Genomic DNA, 23,479 nt, shown 5'->3' with positions numbered 1-23,479 from the left:
TCACAACCCCTCCACTTTTGGTTATCGACTTGGTTAAACTGATGGGATTCCTGGGATTTTACAACGTTTTTTTCCTGACCTTATAAAATCATGAAATAGATGGCAGCATGCCTGGTAATCACCCAACTGACCTGTAAAATATGAATAAATATTTTCAATACTATTACTGTAATGCTGTAATGAACCCTTCTGGCACTGGGATGCCAGTTTCGTTCTTTTTCCCTCATTCTCAAACGCAGCAGCAAGTTTTTACCAATGACTTGACAGTTTATCTCTATCTATCGTTGCAAAAAACCTGGGATACCAGGTTCTTTCTATAACCCTCCTTTGCAAATGCAACAGTGAGCTTTTGGCACCAGGATGCCAAGTTATTATTCCTCATTTGCAAATGCATCAACAAGGTTTTCTACCCAGGAGATTCCAGTTTCCCTTCCCCTCTATCCCTCCCTCGCACAATGCAGCAGCATGCTTCTTGGCACTAGGATGTCAGGCTTTCTTTCTCTATCCCTCCTTCTTAAATGCAGGAGCAAGCTTTTAGAACCGGGTTGCCAGTTCCTCTTCCATCCCTCCCTTTTTCACAAAAATGCAGCAGCATGTTTTTTGGCACTGGAATGCCAGGTTCTCTTTCTCTTTTCCTCCTTTACAAATCCAGCAGAATGCTTTTTGCAATGGTATTCCAGGTTCTATTTCTCTGTCTTTTTCAAATTTGCCAGCATACATCTGGCACCGGGATGCCAGTTCTTTTCCTTCATTTGCAGTAGCAAGCTTTTCTTCCCTCTATCTCTCCTGAGCAAAATGCAGCAGCGTGCTTTTTGGCACCTGGAAGCCAGTTTCTCCTCCCACTTTCCCCAATAACTTGGATGCCAGGGTCCATGCATCTATCTATCTTTCACAAAATGTAACAATGCACATTCCTGACACCGTATTGCCAGTCTTTGTCTCCATATCGATCATTTTCAAACACAGCAGAATAGCTTTTACGAGCCGTCAAGCCATTGCCTCATGTCTTAAAATACAAACATGCATCCATCCAGCCTCCACACCAGTCAAGCCACGTTGCCACTCGATCAGGGGTTCTCCTCATTCAGCTATTAAGGTCTTTCGTTTTCTGAAATTTGCTTTGTGGTCTTCTCCCACCATTCCTTCGTAATTTTCCGAACTCAACCACTCCACTCTCTGGAATCCTTGACCATCTTCTCTCTGCGCTTCTCTTTTGTCCTGCTTTCCTTCTTCCACCTCAACCTGTAGCGGCAGATGGCTGTCCTTCCATGGGAATGGTTTTGCCAGAAGTTTCTTCCCGTTAAAAGGAGTTGTTCCTTCCCACTGTCACCAAAGTGCTTGCTCATAGGGAGTCATATGATTGTTGGGTTTTCTCTGTAGGTATTATTGCAGGGTCTACCTTACATATAAAGCACCTTGAGGCGATTGTTGTTGTGATTTGGGGCTGTATAAATAAATTGAATTGAAAAATTGAATTATTACTGCAGAGGTCTTTCACCTTCACAATGCACAGTTATTGCTGCTTCTAGGGGATGTCTTCTTTGGGGATCGGCCAGCCCAGGAGCGGCCGCCAGTCCCCAGCGAGACTTTCCCCAAACCGCAGTTCAATTCATGTTTAAGCCATTCACCTTTATTCAATGGCCCCATCTAGTGAATTGTTGCTAAACTTATGCAACAATTGTTGACTGTTTCACCACCAAATGTAGCTTGTTTGTTTGTTCGAACTCAGATTTTCAGTATATATGAGCCTCTGCCTTTTCCTACCTAAGCTAAGTGAGTGCTTTTCTCTGTTACAGGGAGTGCATCAGTGTAGTTAATCCCACTCCATTCTTCCAAAGCTGTGTGTATGACATGTGTCAGTTCAATGGCCAGCAGCACGTGCTGTGTGACCAGCTCCAGGCCTACACTGACGCATGTCATAGTGCTGGAGCCAAAGTCTACCAATGGAGAACTCCAGACTTCTGCCGTAAGTTTGAATCTGAGATATACCAAATATATCTAAAAGATATATGATATATAAAACATAGTCACAGTGACATCACCCATTAGCTTGATAAGCCCCATTCTGAAGCATAAATGAATAAAGACTTGAATAATACCTTTTCATGTTGGAAAAATGAGCCTTCAGCATTTTCCCTTTTAAATGGGGTGCATGCCATAGCTTCTCCATTTGGAAGTTGTATCCATCTGTAAATATAACTAAGATATATTACATCCTGCTCACCAACATTATAATTGAACTTATAATCATATTTATAATTGTATAGGGAGGAGAGTTTAAGATACAGTGCACAATGCTGAAACCAATGTAAAATATTCAATGCAGTTAATATTGTCCTTGCTTTCATTTATGACACTGAGTTAAATCAATATGAGATACGTAGGTGCCCTGTCTTTGAATCATCCTACTACCCCCTCCCTTCTCTGTTGCTATTTGTCCACCATTGTTCCCTCTCATTATTGTTCATCCCTGTGTTTGTCCACACAGCTCTGACCTGTCCTCCCAATAGCTCCTACTCCCTTTGTGTGAGTTCATGTCCTGAGACATGTCTTGGTGTGGTGGGACCACCTGGCTGTGAGGAAGTGTGTGTGGAGGGTTGTGAGTGTAACCCTGGCTTCATTCTCAGTGATGACAAATGTGTGGAACTGAGAGACTGTGGTTGTGTGGACCCCAGTGGAACCTATCACCCTGTAAGTGGAAACAGCCTCCAAACAATTCAAACCATATTCCATTTACCTTTAAAATGTGCTAAGCTCATGCTAACATCATTTTCAGTTCTCTTTATAACTTCAACAGGAGAGACGCCAAGAGACACAAAGACCCTACAGTACAAAAGAAATTAAAACTCAGCTAAATTAAGGGTGCATAGACTGCAGAGAACTGTTGGCACATAAATATTGGTTTTACAACAAAGATTTTTACTTTCAACTTATCAAGCACAGATTATATTTATTATACTGTATTTTACCTGAATTTAAAAGACACTGGTGTTATAGAATTTGTATTTATGTCATAGCATTTACATACTGGTGCCACCACAATTAGCAAGCCCAAAATCAATAAATAAATGAGTGTAGGTTGGCCTAATTAGTTAGTGGCATACAGAATCCCTGGTTTGCATCCAAATGTATATTTATCATTTTGATCTTTATATTCGTGTGATGTATAAGAGAGAATGTCAAAGGAGCTTGCAAAGAAAGGCGTCTGGACTTCTTTAAGTTGCTTGAAGACTTAAAGACTTAAAGAAGTCCAGACGCTTTTCTTTGCAAGCTCCTTTGACTACGATGACCTGGATGACTGAGAACCTTCACAGACATATAAGAGAGAATTACATGACAAAATTTTGATTGTTTTTTGCATTCTGTGTACATTTGTCAGGTGGGCGATGACTGGTACTTGGAGGGTTGTGAACAAAAGTGTATGTGTCACAGTGGAGGTCTGCTACAGTGTCATAACACCAGCTGTAACCCAACTACTGAGAGCTGCCAACTACAAGATGGAGAATATGAATGCCACCCTCTGGGTATGTTAATCACACAGCTTCACATAGAAATAGCTGCATGAATGCATGGATGTGGATTACAGTGTCAAGTGCTTTATCCGACTGGTCCTAGAAATGCAGTAAATAAATGCAGTCATTTTAGCAACAGGCGCTCCAAACCTCCACTGTCTCAACTGATGTTGTTAGTTTGGACTGAGTTTGTTAACACTGCATAATAACTTCCTACCTTTTTAGTTCCTGAAAGAGTATCTGCACATTTTCCAGTAATCCTTTTTCTTTCTACCCAGACCTGTGTCCTCCTAACGCAGAGTATATAGAGTGCGGTCCAGCTTGCATTCCTACATGTATGGAACCCTCTACCAACTGTTCTGGCTCCTGCATCACTGGGTGTTTCTGCAAACCAGGCTTTGTCTTCAAAGGACGGCACTGCGTGCCACTGGACAAGTGTGGTTGTTTAGATGACAACAATAACTATTATGAGGTCAGATGTCCTAGTTAGTACTGTGTACAGTGTACATTTAAAGACATACAGTATACTTTCTCAGTACTGATTGTTTTCATTTTATCCAGCCTGGTGAGATAGTATTTGGAGATGGCTGCACAAAGCTGTGTCGCTGTGTAGGGAACTACACTTTGGAATGTGTTGATAACTCCTGTGACCCCACTGAAGAGTGTCGAGAGGTTAATGGTGTTGCAGGCTGTTATCCTAAAGGTAATAATGTTTGTTGACTTTATTGTTGTTGACTTGATTTAATGCAGTGTAATAAATTACATCTGCACAAGGAGCACCTTGTGTTGTGCTTTACAGTCAGTTGGTATAACTTGATAGTTGACAGTGTGGAAATTACAATTTTCTCATATATTATTCCTTTAGGTACATCCACATGCATAGCATCTGGCGATCCACACTACACCAGCTTTGACAAACGCAAATATGACTTCATGGGCAACTGCAGCTATCTGATGTCTAGTCCATGCAATGACACAACTGTGCCCTACTTTGAGGTCCATACTGACAATGAAAACCGGTATAACAGGCCGACCATCTCCTATGTGAATGCCGTACATGTATACGCACAGATGATAAAGATCTCCATTCTCAAAGGTGGCACTGTGCAGGTAAGACATGAGAAGAAGAAACAGGATGTTTTGCATGTGAAAACCAATCACGCTTTCACGTTATCAGGCACTACTGCATTACAAACAAACATCATTCTGTGGTACAAATCACTGCACATGCTCAGGAACACTTCTGAAAACCACTGCAATTGACCATGGAAAGAAACTTGCACTTACACTTAGCACTTAGTTCCTCCTACGCCGAGCAACGCATCAGGCAGCTAACAATCTCCATCGATGTTGGTCAGGGGCGAATGTTTCAGCTTCGTCCCAGGCGATGTCGACTGTTTTCAGATCATCCATAAACGTTCGACGCCATGTGATATTTGGTCGGCCTTGCTTTCGCTGGTTCTGCCAAAGGCTTCTTCCTGTTAAAAGACGCCTCTGTCACCAAAGTGCTTGGTCAATGGGGTCATATGATTGTTGTTTTTTTTCTCTGTATGTATTATTGTAGGGTCTATCTTACAATATAAAGCACCTTGAGGTGACTGTTTTTGTGATTTGGGGCTATATAAAAAACATTGAATTTAAATGAATTGAATTGTAGATGTCGGAGGACACCGGCAGCCTTCCCTACTCTGGTAGTTGACATCTTCATCAGATAATCCGTCATTCATTCAAGATGATGCTGCCCAGACATGTGAAATTTTCCAGCTTTTCAGCACGCTATTGGTTGATTATGACGGGAACATGGGCAGTTGTGTAGCCAACTCCAAGTACCTTGGTTTTCTTGGCGCTGATTCGTAATCCGACTTTCCTCACCTCCCTCTGCAAAGTTGCAGTCCATTCTTGGAGGTCTTCCGTAGTCGAGCCCAGTAGGGGCCCAGTAGCCAATTCAAAAGAATGAGGAAAAGCACTTTCCCGGGTACCGACAGCAGCGTGATGCCCCGGCAGTTGTTACAGTCACCCAAATCGCTTTTCGGGAAGTTTGGTGATAACACCTTTTGCCCATTCATAGGGTACACGCGATGTTGTCCAGCAGGCGTTTAGGGGTCTTCTAAGGGCGCCATCCAATCATCTGTCTGGACGCAGAACCGGGAGTTGGAGCAGAGACCACAAAAGGCGTATACAAACTGCTGATGGACTCCATATTGACATGGGATAGACCATAGAGTAGGCCGGTGGACGTTGTCAAAAGCTTTCTTGAAGTCATTGAAATTACCCATTCATAGGATACACGCGATGTTGACCAGCAGGCATTTAGGGGACTTCTAAGGGCGGCATCCAACTGGGCTTTGTCGTCCTTCAGCATTGTGGGGAGGAACTCGTCCAGGCCAGCTGTCTTACTTCGGCGTTGCTGATTTTTCCGATATCGACAGGAAGAAGATCCATGGAGGGTGCAAGTTCTTCGGCCTCGAACAAGTGGAGTGGCTCGGGCTGGTTTAAAGTATCGCAGAACTGTTTGGCTCAACATTGGTCTTGCTCAGCTTCAGTGAGGAGGACTCATCCATTTTGTCTCGGATTGGGACCAAGCGGCCACCGCGAGCCCCTGTTTAATCTCGAACAATGCGATTTAAGATTCGGGTATCGTTCTGGTCTACTGTTTTCTTGGGCATCCATGCCTTTGGCTTCGATCCACTCTCGCTTGTCATGCCGGCAGCTGCGTTTGACATGTCGGGCAAGAGCTGAGTTGTTCAGACATCATTGGCATGATAAAGGAAAGTTTCTTTTCAGTTACAGATAGTAATGTTGTGACATGGGTAATTCGAAAATGAAAATGTTGGCTAATAATTGCCCAGATTTGATGTACTGCGCCTATTTCCCCATACAGGTTAATGGGACCAATGTCAATCTGCCACTGTCCCCGGCCCCTGGTATTTCTGTGTTCAAGTCAGGAAAACACTACACTGTCTCCATGAACTTTGGTGTGACAGTTCGCTATGATGGAAACGCCTTCATGGACATCAAAGTAATCGAAGAGTGAGTGAAGACCAAATTCATGGTTTCCTTATAAAGTAGTGTTTTAATCACAAGTTCACCAGTCCAGAAATCTACATCCATACTGATACAACTAAAACTATAACACATATTCATATACTGAACATGAATCCTTTATCTGTAAGGAGTAGTAAGGTGATGAAGGCAGAGATTAATGACACAGCTAGGATAATTTATTTAAACAATTTAGCAGGGGCAACACAAACAGCTCCCTCAAAATTTCAAGATAAAATCACACAAAACTTCTAATTTCCTGACTAGTTAATTCTATGCTGATGCTATCAAACGCATCAAATGTACATGTCTGAACTTTTAGTCTTACTAATGTGTGGGGTTTAGTCTACTGCTGAAAAGAAACTTGGCTGCAATTAAAACACGTTGTAGTTCTGGCTGACTTGTTAGTCTTTCTTGCATAAGACTCTAACACAATCATTTTCTGCAATCTGCAGCTATCAGAACAAGCTGTGTGGCCTGTGTGGCAACTATGATGGAGATACCAAAGATGACTTCCGCAAACCAGATGGAAGCTTAGCTGAAAATGCCAATGACTTTGGACACAGTTGGAACATGAATCCAGAGTGAGTATTGCAGAGATGCAAGTGTAAAGAAACATTTACCATTGACAAAAGACAAATGTTCTTAAGATGATGGTCTGTCTTGACAGATGTAATGAGAAACCCAACACTACCATCCCTGGGTGCAATGAAGAAGAACAGGAACTGTATGAAAGCTCTGGATATTGTGGCATTCTGCTGGACAAAAATGGACCTTTTGCTGTGTGCCATCCCAAAGTCAACCCCAATGTATGTTCATGTAGAGGATAGTGCACATATAATAAACAAATGTGGAACAGGTCCTTATTCTGAGCTTGTTGTATTTGTGTATGTGTGTGTGCATTCAGGGTGAAAATGTGATATTCGTAATAGTGGAATAATTTGAATATGTGGTTTTAGATGGTCACACAATATAAAACATTGTAACAAAGTGATTGTTTGTTCTCAGAATTACTTCAGGGACTGTGTCTTTGACTTGTGTGAGCTGGATGGTGCCAAGCCCATTTTGTGTGAAGCCATTGAAGCCTATGTCAATGAATGCCAAGATCGTGGGGTCAACCTTGGACCATGGAGGAATGAAACCTTCTGCCGTGAGTATTGGAAGGACAAATGATTTAATTTAGTAGTAAAATATCTTTAGGTATATCATTAGGTAAAAATCAGCTTGGCTGAGTATTTGGGAGAAAATAACACAAAGAAGTTTATGTCAGTTTTGACTTGTGGAAGAGTACTTCATACAGGCTTCCTACTCACTAAAGTTAACTGAGGGAGTGCTGCTTTAGCATACCTAGTTGGGCAGACAACATATGCCAAGAGGCTGCAGGAGACTGGGTTACCACCAAACTCAAACAATCTAGTTACACGGAAGACAACACAGCTGGAAGTGCCAAAGACGTATCTCTTTTCTTGTGAAAAGCTGTCATTTTATATTTTAACCAGCACATACTTTTGTTTCCTATCACTAACTTCAACCTCTTGTGGTCTGCTTAGCACTGAGCTGTCCCCCAAACAGCCACTACGAACCTTGTGCAGATCCTTGTCAGGAAACATGCTTTGGAAAACCCCCCTCCTGCTCTGGTCCCTGCTCTGAGTCCTGTGTGTGTGATCCCAGCTATGTCCTGAGTGCTGGCAAGTGCGTTAAGGAGAACATGTGTGGCTGCAACCACACGAACGGCCAGTATTATGAGGTATGGTGAAGTGGGTCTGATAGGCCGGCAGTGAATCATTTGGTCCTTTGTATTTCAAGTCAGGTCACTTGCAGTCTCTTTATGTCCTCTCTAAAACAACATTTTCATACATACATGCATAAAATGATCTACAAAGAATCATCTGTGCCTGCTATGCTTAATTGTCAATTTTGTTGTCTGTTTGTCAGCCTGGAGAGGAGTTTTTTGAGGAAGACTGCAAGCGAAAATGTTGGTGTGGTGCAGCTGGAATTACCTGTGAAGCCTCTGAATGCCCTCCAATGCATGAATGTAAACTTCAGGATGGAGAGCTGGGCTGCTATCCTACGAGTATGTTTGTAATGTTCACACCTAAAAAAACACAGCAAAGCTGTAGCCATTATATTCTAAGTAGGTTTCCAGATCTCATGGGTTGGACTGCCAACCTGAAAAGTTTTGCAACTGTGTTTGATGTGATGCTGTAGACTTTGTCAAAGTTCTCAAACTACCATTTTCTATCCCTGCTCTAATATACATAATTAGACTGAGTAATGGAAGATAGAGAAGCACAACCCACAGGCGTCTTTTACTTTCAATAACAGTGAAATATTTATGTGTGTGTTGCTGTTATGTTTCTTTTGCTCTCTTCTGTACAGTTTGTCTATAACAACACTTGTTACATGCATTTCTTTATAATGCAAAATCACGGAGTTGCAGAAAAATTTTGTCTAGTCAGGAAATGATATATTCTTTGAATCTATTTTAATGCCAGTACAATTCCAAAGCAACAGTGAACTGCACTGTTATTAGGTAATTGTTCTACAGTGGCTTCATCTGTGTTTCAGTCTGATGTTCCTGATGTTTTTCCCTCTCTCAGGTTTTCAGGATTGTGTAGTTTCTGGGGATCCACACTACAACACCTTTGACAAGAAGTACTACAGCTTCATGGGAACCTGTACTTACACACTGGCAAGAACCTGTAGGAACAGCACAGGTACACACTATTTTGAGACATTTATTCATTAAGATGTTTGGGTTTCATTGCACCTGTTCTAGTCTTGCCACACCACACGCACAAATGAAAGTTTAAATGAGCTAAATTTACTCATTTATTATTTTCATCGCAAAGCATGACAGATGTTGTTTTCATTCACGTTTGCTGCAAAGAGAAGACACTGAATGTCAGTGGTGGTTTGTATGTTAATGCCAATATTCACCTTTAATATAAACACACAATATTCCTGATTGTCGTGGTCTTCCCTGTGCAGGCCCTTGGTTCTCTGTGGAGGCAAAGAATGAAGAGAGAGGAGTTGCAGGAGTGTCATACCTGAGGAAGCTATATGTGACAGTGGATGGAATTACTGTGACCCTGATGAAGAGCAGTAGAACACTGGTCAGTATATGAATGAATTACTATCTCTTGTATTTCCCATCTTTAAGTAAAATGTGTGCCAGCAGACATCCCACACAGAAGTTGTATCATCACCATGGATGTCTTATGTCTACACATAACTGACATTTTAGCAAAGAACTCAAATTATATCTTTAGTTACTTTGTTGCTAACAGCATGTAAAAAAACAAAACAGATTTTCCCCATTTTGTCAGTTGAATCTATGCCAAAGATAACACAGTGTGATAGGCATAAAGCAATATCTGTCTTGCTTGTTAAAACTATACAAAGTCTGTTTTTGCCTGATATACTGCACATTGCACACTCTTTGTACTTTTATACTCCCTGTCCTGTCCACCAATTAGACGTTTACACAGTCTGTTTAACATCTTTATATTCTTATATTCTTAACATCTTTTTCTTCATCACTGAATCAGGTGAACGGAGTACGGGTGGCTCTGCCCCACTCCCCCTCTCCTCTCATGTCTATTAGTCTTGCTGGTCAGTTCATCACGCTTCAAACATCCTTTGGCCTGAGGGTGCGTTGGGATGGAAACCATTATGCCCAGATCTCAGTTCCCAGGTTAGTATAAATATTGGTTTGAACTATTTTGATATTGTAGAACTTCTTTTTATTTGCTTCACACATTCATACAATACACCTGACCACTGTCTCCATTGCTCCATCATTCTTTTTTTTGATGACCACTTTCCTCCGATGCAACCATAACCTAACGATCTGAAGAAATTTTGATAGATAACGATCTAAACTGCTGAACATCAACAGTTGTTTTATGTATGTTGTGAAAACTTTAAAAAAAAAAGCATAGCAGTCCATTTGTGTGCATATTGTGGACATATGCAACTTTTAATATATACTAACGATGCCCTGGTTTATTGTATCAGGGATTTTTGCATTCTCTTCATTTGTTTCTAGAATTACAATAAAAGGCCAAGCAACACCTTATTAAACATTGCAAATATTCTTAAGCTTGTCTTATTTTAATCCTACATATCCTGCCTTGACTTTGTCCTACCAGCTCCTACTATGACCAAATGTGTGGCCTTTGTGGTGACTATGATGGGAACCCAGACAATGACTTCACTAAACCAGATGGCACTGTGGCAGGAAATAGTAATGACTTTGGAAACAGCTGGCAGACCAAAGACGATGAAGATGACTCGTGAGTTCCAACATATCTATCTTTCTGTCTTTTGGATTTCTTCTGGTTATGTCTGTCGTTACCTTACTGTCGGACTCTTTCTGACAAACTGAAGAGGATGTAACTGTGTTTTGTATTTGTATTGACCAGATGTACCCCAGGAACAAAGCCTGATCCAGACTGTGACCCCAACTTGGAAGCTGAAGTTGTAAAACCAGAGAAATGTGGTAAAATTACAGACCCTACTGGACCCTTCCGGTAAGAATTCACAACCCCTCCACTTTTGGTTATCGACTTGGTTAAACTGATGGGATTCCTGGGATTTTACAACGTTTTTTTCCTGACCTTATAAAATCATGAAATAGATGGCAGCATGCCTGGTAATCACCCAACTGACCTGTAAAATATGAATAAATATTTTCAATACTATTACTGTAATGCTGTAATGAACCCTTCTGGCACTGGGATGCCAGTTTCGTTCTTTTTCCCTCATTCTCAAACGCAGCAGCAAGTTTTTACCAATGACTTGACAGTTTATCTCTATCTATCGTTGCAAAAAACCTGGGATACCAGGTTCTTTCTATAACCCTCCTTTGCAAATGCAACAGTGAGCTTTTGGCACCAGGATGCCAAGTTATTATTCCTCATTTGCAAATGCATCAACAAGGTTTTCTACCCAGGAGATTCCAGTTTCCCTTCCCCTCTATCCCTCCCTCGCACAATGCAGCAGCATGCTTCTTGGCACTAGGATGTCAGGCTTTCTTTCTCTATCCCTCCTTCTTAAATGCAGGAGCAAGCTTTTAGCACCGGGTTGCCAGTTCCTCTTCTGTCCCTCCCTTTTTCACAAAAATGCAGCAGCATGTTTTTTGGCACTGGAATGCCAGGTTCTCTTTCTCTTTTCCTCCTTTACAAATCCAGCAGAATGCTTTTTGCAATGGTATTCCCGGTTCTATTTCTCTGTCTTTTTCAAATTTGCCAGCATACATCTGGCACCGGGATGCCAGTTCTTTTCCTTCATTTGCAGTAGCAAGCTTTTCTTCCCTCTATCTCTCCTGAGCAAAATGCAGCAGCGTGCTTTTTGGCACCTGGAAGCCAGTTTCTCCTCCCACTTTCCCCAATAACTTGGATGCCAGGGTCCATGCATCTATCTATCTTTCACAAAATGTAACAATGCACATTCCTGACACCGTATTGCCAGTCTTTGTCTCCATATCGATCATTTTCAAACACAGCAGAATAGCTTTTACGAGCCGTCAAGCCATTGCCTCATGTCTTAAAATACAAACATGCATCCATCCAGCCTCCACACCAGTCAAGCCACGTTGCCACTCGATCAGGGGTTCTCCTCATTCAGCTATTAAGGTCTTTCGTTTTCTGAAATTTGCTTTGTGGTCTTCTCCCACCATTCCTTCGTAATTTTCCGAACTCAACCACTCCACTCTCTGGAATCCTTGACCATCTTCTCTCTGCGCTTCTCTTTTGTCCTGCTTTCCTTCTTCCACCTCAACCTGTAGCGGCAGATGGCTGTCCTTCCATGGGAATGGTTTTGCCAGAAGTTTCTTCCCGTTAAAAGGAGTTGTTCCTTCCCACTGTCACCAAAGTGCTTGCTCATAGGGAGTCATATGATTGTTGGGTTTTCTCTGTAGGTATTATTGCAGGGTCTACCTTACATATAAAGCACCTTGAGGCGATTGTTGTTGTGATTTGGGGCTGTATAAATAAATTGAATTGAAAAATTGAATTATTACTGCAGAGGTCTTTCACGTTCACAATGCACAGTTATTGCTGCTTCTAGGGGATGTCTTCTTTGGGGATCGGCCAGCCCAGGAGCAGCCGCCAGTCCCCAGCGAGACTTTCCCCAAACCGCAGTTCAATTCATGTTTAAGCCATTCACCTTTATTCAATGGCCCCATCTAGTGAATTGTTGCTAAACTTATGCAACAATTGTTGACTGTTTCACCACCAAATGTAGCTTGTTTGTTCGAACTCAGATTTTCAGTATATATGAGCCTCTGCCTTTTCCTACCTAAGCTAAGTGAGTGCTTTTCTCTGTTACAGGGAGTGCATCAGTGTAGTTAATCCCACTCCATTCTTCCAAAGCAGTGTGTATGACATGTGCCAGTTCAATGGCCAGCAGCACGTGCTGTGTGACCAGCTCCAGGCCTACACTGACGCATGTCATAGTGCTGGAGCCAAAGTCTACCAATGGAGAACTCCAGACTTCTGCCGTAAGTTTGAATCTGAGATATACCAAATATATCTAAAAGATATATGATATATAAAACATAGTCACAGTGACATCACCCATTAGCTTGATAAGCCCCATTCTGAAGCATAAATGAATAAAGACTTGAATAATACCTTTTCATGTTGGAAAAATGAGCCTTCAGCATTTTCCCTTTTAAATGGGGTGCATGCCATAGCTTCTCCATTTGGAAGTTGTATCCACCTGTAAATATAACCACGATATATTACATCCTGCTCACCAACATTATAATTGAACTTATAATCATATTTATAATTGTATAGGGAGGAGAGTTTAAGATACAGTGCACAATGCTGAAACCAATGTAAAATATTCAATGCAGTTAATATTGTCCTTGCTTTCATTTATGACACTGAGTTAAATCAATATGAGATACGTAGGTGCCCTGTCTTTGAATCATCCTACTACCCCCTCCCTTCTCTGTTGATATTTGTCCACCATTGTTCCCTCTCATTATTGTTCATCCCTGTGTTTGTCCACACAGCTCTGACCTGTCCTCCCAATAGCTCCTACTCCCTTTGTGTGAGTTCATGTCCTGAGACATGTCTTGGTGTGGTGGGACCACCTGGCTGTGAGGAAGTGTGTGTGGAGGGTTGTGAGTGTAACCCTGGCTTCATTCTCAGTGATGACAAATGTGTGGAACTGAGAGACTGTGGTTGTGTGGACCCCAGTGGAACCTATCACCCTGTAAGTGGAAACAGCCTCCAAACAATTCAAACCATATTCCATTTACCTTTAAAATGTGCTAAGCTCATGCTAACATCATTTTCAGTTCTCTTTATAACTTCAACAGGAGAGACGCCAAGAGACACAAAGACCCTACAGTACAAAAGAAATTAAAACTCAGCTAAATTAAGGGTGCATAGACTGCAGAGAACTGTTGGCACATAAATATTGGTTTTACAACAAAGATTTTTACTTTCAACTTATCAAGCACAGATTATATTTATTATACTGTATTTTACCTGAATTTAAAAGACACTGGTGTTATAGAATTTGTATTTATGTCATAGCATTTACATACTGGTGCCACCACAATTAGCAAGCCCAAAATCAATAAATAAATGAGTGTAGGTTGGCCTAATTAGTTAGTGGCATACAGAATCCCTGGTTTGCATCCAAATGTATATTTATCATTTTGATCTTTATATTCGTGTGATGTATAAGAGAGAATGTCAAAGGAGCTTGCAAAGAAAGGCGTCTGGACTTCTTTAAGTTGCTTGAAGACTTAAAGACTTAAAGAAGTCCAGACGCTTTTCTTTGCAAGCTCCTTTGACTACGATGACCTGGATGACTGAGAACCTTCACAGACATATAAGAGAGAATTACATGACAAAATTTTGATTGTTTTTTGCATTCTGTGTACATTTGTCAGGTGGGCGATGACTGGTACTTGGAGGGTTGTGAACAAAAGTGTATGTGTCACAGTGGAGGTCTGCTACAGTGTCATAACACCAGCTGTAACCCAACTACTGAGAGCTGCCAACTACAAGATGGAGAATATGAATGCCACCCTCTGGGTATGTTAATCACACCGCTTCACATAGAAATAGCTGCATGAATGCATGGATGTGGATTACAGTGTCAAGTGCTTTATCCGACTGGTCCTAGAAATGCAGTAAATAAATGCAGTCATTTTAGCAACAAGCGCTCCAAACCTCCACTGTCTCAACTGATGTTGTTAGTTTGGACTGAGTTTGTTAACACTGCATAATAACTTCCTACCTTTTTAGTTCCTGAAAGAGTATCTGCACATTTTCCAGTAATCCTTTTTCTTTCTACCCAGACCTGTGTCCTCCTAACGCAGAGTATATAGAGTGCGGTCCAGCTTGCATTCCTACATGTATGGAACCCTCTACCAACTGTTCTGGCTCCTGCATCACTGGGTGTTTCTGCAAACCAGGCTTTGTCTTCAAAGGACGGCACTGCGTGCCACTGGACAAGTGTGGTTGTTTAGATGACAACAATAACTATTATGAGGTCAGATGTCCTAGATAGTACTGTGTACAGTGTACATTTAAAGACATACAGTATACTTTCTCAGTACTGATTGTTTTCATTTTATCCAGCCTGGTGAGATAGTATTTGGAGATGGCTGCACAAAGCTGTGTCGCTGTGTTGGGAACTACACTTTGGAATGTGTTGATAACTCCTGTGACCCCACTGAAGAGTGTCGAGAGGTTAATGGTGTTGCAGGCTGTTATCCTAAAGGTAATAATGTTTGTTGACTTTATTGTTGTTGACTTGATTTAATGCAGTGTAATAAATTACATCTGCACAAGGAGCACCTTGTGTTGTGCTTTACAGTCAGTTGGTATAACTTGATAGTTGACAGTGTGGAAATTACAATTTTCTCATATATTATTCCTTTAGGTACATCCACATGCATAGCATCTGGCGATCCACACTACACCAGCTTTGACAAACGCAAATATGACTTCATGGGCAACTGCAGCTATCTGATGTCTAGTCCATGCAATGACACAACTGTGCCCTACTTTGAGGTCCATACTGACAATGAAAACCGGTATAACAGGCCGACCATCTCCTATGTGAATGCCGTACATGTATACGCACAGATGATAAAGATCTCCATTCTCAAAGGTGGCACTGTGCAGGTAAGACATGAGAAGAAGAAACAGGATGTTTTGCATGTGAAAACCAATCACGCTTTCACGTTATCAGGCACTACTGCATTACAAACAAACATCATTCTGTTGTACAAATCACTGCACATGCTCAGGAACACTTCTGAAAACCACTGCAATTGACCATGGAAAGAAACTTGCACTTACACTTACCATTTAGTTCCTCCTACGCCGAGCGACGCATCGGGCAGCTAACAATCTCCATCGATGTCGGTCAGGGGCGAATGTTTCAGCTTCGTCCCAGGCGATGTCGACTGTTTTCAGATCATCCATAAACGTTCGACGCCATGTGATATTTGGTCGGCCTTGCTTTCGCTGGTTCTGCCAAAGGCGTCTTCCTGTTAAAAGACGCCTCTGTCACCAAAGTGCTTGGTCAATGGGGTCATATGATTGTTGTTTTTTTTCTCTGTATGTATTATTGTAGGGTCTATCTTACAAAATAAGGCACCTTGAGGTGACTGTTTTTGTGATTTGGGGCTATATAAAAAACATAGAATTTAAATGAATTGAATTGTAGATGTCGGAGGACACCGGCAGCCTTCCCTACTCTGGAGTTTACATCTTCATCAGAGATCCCATCATTCGAGATGATGCTGCCCAGATATGTGAAATTTTCCAACTTTTCAGCACGTTATTGGTTGATTATGACGGGAACATGGGCAGTTGTGTAGCCAACTCCGAGTACCTTGGTTTTCTTGGCGCTGATTCGTAATCCGACTTTCCTCACCTCCCTCTGCAAAGTTGCAGTCCATTCTTGGAGGTCTTCCGTAGTCGAGCCCAGTAGGGGCCCAGTAGCCAATTCAAAAGAATGAGGAAAAGCACTTTCCCGGGTACCAACAGCAGCGTGATGCCCCGGCAGTTGTTACAGTCACCCAAATCGCTTTTCGGGAAGTTTGGTGATAACACCTTTTGCCCATTCATAGGGTACACGCGATGTTGTCCAGCAGGCGTTTAGGGGTCTTCTAAGGGCGCCATCCAATCATCTGTCTGGACGCAGAACCGGGAGTTGGAGCAGAGACCACAAAAGGCGTATACAAACTGCTGATGGACTCCATATTGACGTGGGATAGACCATAGAGTAGGCCGGTGGACGTTGTCAAAAGCTTTCTTGAAGTCATTGAAATTACCCATTCATAGGATACACGCGATGTTGACCAGCAGGCATTTAGGGGACTTCTAAGGGCGGCATCCAACTGGGCTTTGTCGTCCTTCAGCATTGTGGGGAGGAACTCGTCCAGGCCAGCTGTCTTACTTCGGCGTTGCTGATTTTTCCGATATCGACAGGAAGAAGATCCATGGAGGGTGCAAGTTCTTCGGCCTCGAACAAGTGGAGTGGCTCGGGCTGGTTTAAAGTATCGCAGAACTGTTTGGCTCAACGTTGGTCTTGCTCAGCTTCAGTGAGGAGGACTCGTCCATTTTGTCTCGGATTGGGACCAAGCGGCCACCGCGATCCCCTGTTTAATCTCGAACAATGCGATTTAAGATTCGGGTATCGTTCTGGTCTACTGTTTTCTTGGGCATCCATGCCTTTGGCTTCGATCCACTCTCGCCTGTCATGCCGGCAGCTGCGTTTGACATGTCGGGCAAGAGCTGAGTTGTTCAGACATCATTGGCATGATAAAGGAAAGTTTCTTTTCAGTTACAGATAGTAATGTTGTGACATGAGTAATTCAAAAATGAAAATGTTGGCTAATAATTGACCAGATTTGATGTACTCTGCCTATTTTCCCATACAGGTTAATGGGACCAATGTCAATCTGCCACTGTCTCCGTCCCCTGGTATTTCTGTGTTCAAGTCAGGAAAACACTACACTGTCTCCATGAACTTTGGTGTGACGGTTCGCTATGATGGAAACTCCTTCATGGACATCAAAGTAATCGAAGAGTGAGTGAAGACCAAATTCATGGTTTCCTTATAAAGTGGTGTTTTAATCACAAGTTCACCAGTCCAGAAATCTACATCCATGCTGATACAACTAAAACTATAACACATATTCATATACTGAACATGAATCCTTTATCTGTAAGGAGTAGTAAGGTGATGAAGGCAGAGATTAATGACACAGCTAGGATAATTTATTTAAACAATTTAGCAGGGGCAACACAAACAGCTCCCTCAAAATTTCAAGATAAAATCACACAAAACTTCTAATTTCCTGACTAGTTAATTCTATGCTGATGCTATCAAACGCATCAAATGTACATGTCTGATCTTTTAGTCTTACTAATGTGTGGGGTTTAGTCTACTGCTGAAAAGAAACTTGGCTGCAATTAAAACACGTTGTAGTTCTGGCTGACTTGTTAGTCTTTCTTGCATAAGACTCTAACATAATCATTTTCTGTAATCTGCAGCTATCAGAACAAGTTGTGTGGCCTGTGTGGCAACTATGATGGAGATACCAAAGATGACTTCCGCAAACCAGATGGAAGCTTAGCTGAAAATGCCAATGACTTTGGACACAGTTGGAACATGAATCCAGAGTGAGTATTGCAGAGATGCAAGTGTAAAGAAACATTTACCATTGACAAAAGACAAATGTTCTTAAGATGATGGTCTGTCTTGACAGATGTAATGAGAAACCCAACACTACCATCCCTGGGTGCAATGAAGAAGAACAGGAACTGTATGAAAGCTCTGGATATTGTGGCATTCTGCTGGACAAAAATGGACCTTTTGCTGTGTGCCATCCCAAAGTCAACCCCAATGTATGTTCATGTAGAGGATAGTGCACATATAATAAACAAATGTGGAACAGGTCCTTATTCTGAGCTTGTTGTATTTGTGTATGTGTGTGTGCATTCAGGGTGAAAATGTGATATTCGTAATAGTGGAATAATTTGAATATATGGTTTTAGATGGTCACACAATATAAAGCATTGTAACAAAGTGATTGTTTGTTCTCAGAATTACTTCAGGGACTGTGTCTTTGACTTGTGTGAGCTGGATGGTGCCAAGCCCATTTTGTGTGAAGCCATTGAAGCCTATGTCAATGAATGCCAAGATCGTGGGGTCAACCTTGGACCATGGAGGAATGAAACCTTCTGCCGTGAGTATTGGAAGGACAAATGATTTAATTTAGTAGTAAAATATCTTTAGGTATATCATTAGGTAAAAATCAGCTTGGCTGAGTAGTTGGGAGAAAATAACACAAAGAAGTTTATGTCAGTTTTGACTTGTGGAAGAGTACTTCATACAGGCTTCCTACTCACTAAAGTTAACTGAGGGAGTGCTGCTTTAGCATACCTAGTTGGGCAGACAACATATGCCAAGAGGCTGCAGGAGACTGGGTTACCACCAAACTCAAACAATCTAGTTACACGGAAGACAACACAGCTGGAAGTGCCAAAGACGTATCTCTTTTCTTGTGAAAAGCTGTCATTTTATATTTTAACCAGCACATACTTTTGTTTCCTATCACTAACTTCAACCTCTTGTGGTCTGCTTAGCACTGAGCTGTCCCCCAAACAGCCACTACGAACCTTGTGCAGATCCTTGTCAGGAAACATGCTTTGGAAAACCCCCCTCCTGCTCTGGTCCCTGCTCTGAGTCCTGTGTGTGTGATCCCAGCTATGTCCTGAGTGCTGGCAAGTGCGTTAAGGAGAACATGTGTGGCTGCAACCACACGAACGGCCAGTATTATGAGGTATGGTGAAGTGGGTCTGATAGGCCGGCAGTGAATCATTTGGTCCTTTGTATTTCAAGTCAGGTCACTTGCAGTCTCTTTATGTCCTCTCTAAAACAACATTTTCATACATACATGCATAAAATGATCTACAAAGAATCATCTGTGCCTGCTATGCTTAATTGTCAATTTTGTTGTCTGTTTGTCAGCCTGGAGAGGAGTTTTTTGAGGAAGACTGCAAGCGAAAATGTTGGTGTGGTGCAGCTGGAATTACCTGTGAAGCCTCTGAATGCCCCCCAATGCATGAATGTAAACTTCAGGATGGAGAGCTGGGCTGCTATTCTACGAGTATGTTTGTAATGTTCACACCTAAAAAAAACACAGCAAAGCTGTAGCCATTATATTCTAAGTAGGTTTCCAGATCTCATGGGTTGGACTGCCAACCTGAAAAGTTTTGCAACTGTGTTTGATGTGATGCTGTAGACTTTGTCAAAGTTCTCAAACTACCATTTTCTATCCCTGCTCTAATATACATAATTAGACTGAGTAATGGAAGATAGAGAAGCACAACCCACAGGCGTCTTTTACTTTCAATAACAGTGAAATATTTATGTGTGTGTTGCTGTTATGTTTCTTTTGCTCTCTTCTGTACAGTTTGTCTATAACAACACTTGTTACATGCAATTCTTTATAATACAAAATCACAGAGTTGCAGAAAATTTTTGTCTAGTCAGGAAATGACATATTCTTTGCATCTATTTTATCATCTGTGTTTCAGTCTGATGTTCCTGATGTTTTTCCCTCTCTCAGGTTTTCAGGATTGTGTAGTTTCTGGGGATCCACACTACAACACCTTTGACAAGAAGTACTACAGCTTCATGGGAACCTGTACTTACACACTGGCAAGAACCTGTAGGAACAGCACAGGTACACACTATTTTGAGACATTTATTCATTAAGATGTTTGGGTTTCATTGCACCTGTTCTAGTCTTGCCACACCACACGCACAAATGAAAGTTTAAATGAGCTAAATTTACTCATTTATTATTTTCATCGCAAAGCATGACAGATGTTGTTTTCATTCACGTTTGCTGCAAAGAGAAGACACTGAATGTCAGTGGTGGTTTATATGTTAATGCCAATATTCACCTTTAATATAAACACACAATATTCCTGATTGTCGTGGTCTTCCCTGTGCAGGCCCTTGGTTCTCTGTGGAGGCAAAGAATGAAGAGAGAGGAGTTGCAGGAGTGTCATACCTGAGGAAGCTATATGTGACAGTGGATGGAGTTACTGTGACCCTGATGAAGAGCAGTAGAACACTGGTCAGTATATGAATGAATTACTATCTCTTGTATTTCCCATCTTTAAGTAAAATGTGTGCCAGCAGACATCCCACACAGAAGTTGTATCATCACCATGGATGTCTTATGTCTACACATAACTGACATTTTAGCAAAGAACTCAAATTATATCTTTAGTTACTTTGTTGCTAACAGCATGTAAAAAAACAAAACAGATTTTTCCCATTTTGTCAGTTGAATCTATGCCAAAGATAACACAGTGTGATAGGCATAAAGCAATATCTGTCTTGCTTGTTAAAACTATACAAAGTCTGTTTTTGCCTGATATACTGCACATTGCACACTCTTTGTACTTTTATACTCCCTGACCTGTCCACCAATTAGACGTTTACACAGTCTGTTTAACATCTTTATATTCTTATATTCTTAACATCTTTTTCTTCATCACTGAATCAGGTGAACGGAGTACGGGTGGCTCTGCCCCACTCCCCCTCTCCTCTCATGTCTATTAGTCTTGCTGGTCAGTTCATCACGCTTCAAACATCCTTTGGCCTGAGGGTGCGTTGGGATGGAAACCATTATGCCCAGATCTCAGTTCCCAGGTTAGTATAAATATTGGTTTGAACTATTTTGATATTGTAGAACTTCTTTTTATTTGCTTCACACATTCATACAATACACCTGACCACTGTCTCCATTGCTCCATCATTCTTTTTTTGATGACCACTTTCCTCTGATGCAACCATAACCTAACGATCTGAAGAAATTTTGATAGATAACGATCTAAACTGCTGAACGTCACCAGTTGTTTTATGTATGTTGTGAAAACTTTTAAAAAAAGCATAGCAGTCCATTTGTGTGCATATTGTGGACATATGCAACTTTTAATATATACTAACGATGCCCTGGTTTATTGTATCAGGGATTTTTGCATTCTCTTCATTTGTTTCTAGAATTACAATAAAAGGCCAAGCAACACCTTATTAAACATTGCAAATATTCTTAAGCTTGTCTTATTTTAATCCTACATATCCTGCCTTGACTTTGTCCTACCAGCTCCTACTATGACCAAATGTGTGGCCTTTGTGGTGACTATGATGGGAACCCAGACAATGACTTCACTAAACCAGATGGCACTGTGGCAGGAAATAGTAATGACTTTGGGAACAGCTGGCAGACCAAAGACGATGAAGATGACTCGTGAGTTCCAACATATCTATCTTTCTGTCTTTTGGATTTCTTCTGGTTATGTCTGTCGTTACCTTACTGTCGGACTCTTTCTGACAAACTGAAGAGGATGTAACTGTGTTTTGTATTTGTATTGACCAGATGTACCCCAGGAACAAAGCCTGATCCAGACTGTGACCCCAACTTGGAAGCTGAAGTTGTAAAACCAGAGAAATGTGGTAAAATTACAGACCCTACTGGACCCTTCCGGTAAGACTTCACAACCCCTCCACTTTTGGTTATCGACTTGGTTAAACTGATGGGATTCCTGGGATTTTACAACGTTTTTTTTCCTGAACTAGATGGCAGCATGCCTGGTAATCACCCAACTGACCTGTAAAATATGAATAAATATTTTCAATACTGTTACTGTAATGCTGTAATGAACCCTTCTGGCACTGGGATGCCAGTTTCGTTCTTTGTCCCTCATTCTCAAACGCAGCAGCAAGTTTTTACCAATGACTTGCCAGTTTATCTCCATCTATCGTTGCAAAAAACCTGGGATACCAGGTTCTTTCTATAACCCTCCTTTGCAAATGTCACAGTGAGCTTTTGGCACCAGGATGCCAAGTTATTATTCCTCATTTGCAAATGCATCAACAAGGTTTTCTACCCAGGAGATTCCAGTTTCCCTTCCCCTCTGTCCCTCCCTCACAAAATGCAGCAGCATGCTTCTTGGCACTAGGATGTCAGGCTTTCTTTCTCTATCCCTCCTTCTTAAATGCAGGAGCAAGCTTTTAGAACCGGGTTGCCAGTTCCTCTTCCGTCCCTCCCTTTTTCACAAAAATGCAGCAGCATGTTTTTTGGCACTGGAATGCCAGGTTCTCTTTCTCTGTCCCTCCTTTGCAAATATACCAGCAAGCTTTTGGACCCGGGATTCCTGGTTTCTTTCTCTGTTCCTCCTTTACAAATGCAGCAGCAGGCTTTTAGCGCTGGGATGCCATGTTTTCTTTCTCTTTTCCTCCTTTACAAATCCAGCAACATGCTTTTAGCACTGGGATGCCATGTTTTCTTTCTCTTTTCCTCCTTTACAAAACCAGCAGCATGCTTTTTGCAATGGTATTCCAGGTTCTATTTCTCTGTCCTTCTTTTTCAAATTCGCCAGCATACATCAGGTACCGGGATGCCAGGTTCTTTTCCTTCATTTGCAGTAGCAAGCTTTTCTTCCCTCTATCTCTCCTGAGCAAAATGCAGCAGCGTGCTTTTTGGCACCTGGAAGCCAGTTTCTCTTCCCTCTTTCCCCAATAACTTGGATGCCAGGGTCCAAGCATCTATCTATCTTTCACAAAATGTAACAAAGCACATTCCTGACACCGTATTGCCAGTCTCTGTCTCCATATCGATCATTTTCAAACACAGCAGTAAAAGCTTTTACGAGCCGTCAAGCCATTGCCTCATGTCTTAAAATACAAACATGCATCCATCCAGCCTCCACACCAGTCAAGCCACGTTGCCACTCGATCAGGGGTTCTCCTCATTCAGCTATTAAGGTCTTTCATTTTCTGAAATCTGCTTTGATGTCTTCTCCCACCATTCCTTCGTAATTTTCCGAACTCAACCACTCTACTCTCTGGAATCC

General features: G+C 41.7%; 1 protein-coding gene across 1 annotated transcript in view; it reads left to right on the top strand.

Moving 5' to 3' along the window:
* zanl (zonadhesin, like) overlaps window positions 1-23,479 on the top strand; it is a 66,088-nt gene that overhangs the window by 26,295 nt on the left and 16,314 nt on the right. The window contains exons 32-65 of the mRNA XM_040047199.1: window positions 1,797-1,966; window positions 2,489-2,691; window positions 3,380-3,524; window positions 3,791-3,984; window positions 4,074-4,215; window positions 4,378-4,622; window positions 6,394-6,542; window positions 7,010-7,138; window positions 7,225-7,363; window positions 7,563-7,704; window positions 8,105-8,301; window positions 8,490-8,628; window positions 9,155-9,271; window positions 9,546-9,670; window positions 10,106-10,251; window positions 10,709-10,852; window positions 10,982-11,089; window positions 12,890-13,059; window positions 13,582-13,784; window positions 14,473-14,617; window positions 14,884-15,077; window positions 15,167-15,308; window positions 15,471-15,715; window positions 17,482-17,630; window positions 18,098-18,226; window positions 18,313-18,451; window positions 18,651-18,792; window positions 19,193-19,389; window positions 19,578-19,751; window positions 20,076-20,295; window positions 20,570-20,694; window positions 21,130-21,275; window positions 21,730-21,873; window positions 22,003-22,110. Of these exons, the coding sequence (XP_039903133.1) occupies window positions 1,797-1,966; window positions 2,489-2,691; window positions 3,380-3,524; window positions 3,791-3,984; window positions 4,074-4,215; window positions 4,378-4,622; window positions 6,394-6,542; window positions 7,010-7,138; window positions 7,225-7,363; window positions 7,563-7,704; window positions 8,105-8,301; window positions 8,490-8,628; window positions 9,155-9,271; window positions 9,546-9,670; window positions 10,106-10,251; window positions 10,709-10,852; window positions 10,982-11,089; window positions 12,890-13,059; window positions 13,582-13,784; window positions 14,473-14,617; window positions 14,884-15,077; window positions 15,167-15,308; window positions 15,471-15,715; window positions 17,482-17,630; window positions 18,098-18,226; window positions 18,313-18,451; window positions 18,651-18,792; window positions 19,193-19,389; window positions 19,578-19,751; window positions 20,076-20,295; window positions 20,570-20,694; window positions 21,130-21,275; window positions 21,730-21,873; window positions 22,003-22,110 (5,406 nt within the window). The remainder of the gene's footprint in view (window positions 1-1,796; window positions 1,967-2,488; window positions 2,692-3,379; window positions 3,525-3,790; window positions 3,985-4,073; window positions 4,216-4,377; window positions 4,623-6,393; window positions 6,543-7,009; window positions 7,139-7,224; window positions 7,364-7,562; window positions 7,705-8,104; window positions 8,302-8,489; window positions 8,629-9,154; window positions 9,272-9,545; window positions 9,671-10,105; window positions 10,252-10,708; window positions 10,853-10,981; window positions 11,090-12,889; window positions 13,060-13,581; window positions 13,785-14,472; window positions 14,618-14,883; window positions 15,078-15,166; window positions 15,309-15,470; window positions 15,716-17,481; window positions 17,631-18,097; window positions 18,227-18,312; window positions 18,452-18,650; window positions 18,793-19,192; window positions 19,390-19,577; window positions 19,752-20,075; window positions 20,296-20,569; window positions 20,695-21,129; window positions 21,276-21,729; window positions 21,874-22,002; window positions 22,111-23,479) is intronic.

This window comes from Simochromis diagramma, unplaced genomic scaffold (assembly GCF_900408965.1).
Source record: "Simochromis diagramma unplaced genomic scaffold, fSimDia1.1 OVJJ01000113.1, whole genome shotgun sequence".
Taxonomy (NCBI): Eukaryota; Metazoa; Chordata; class Actinopteri; order Cichliformes; family Cichlidae; genus Simochromis; species Simochromis diagramma.
The sequence above is the reverse complement of the archived record's forward strand: the minus strand, read 5'-3'. Positions and strand labels throughout refer to the sequence as shown.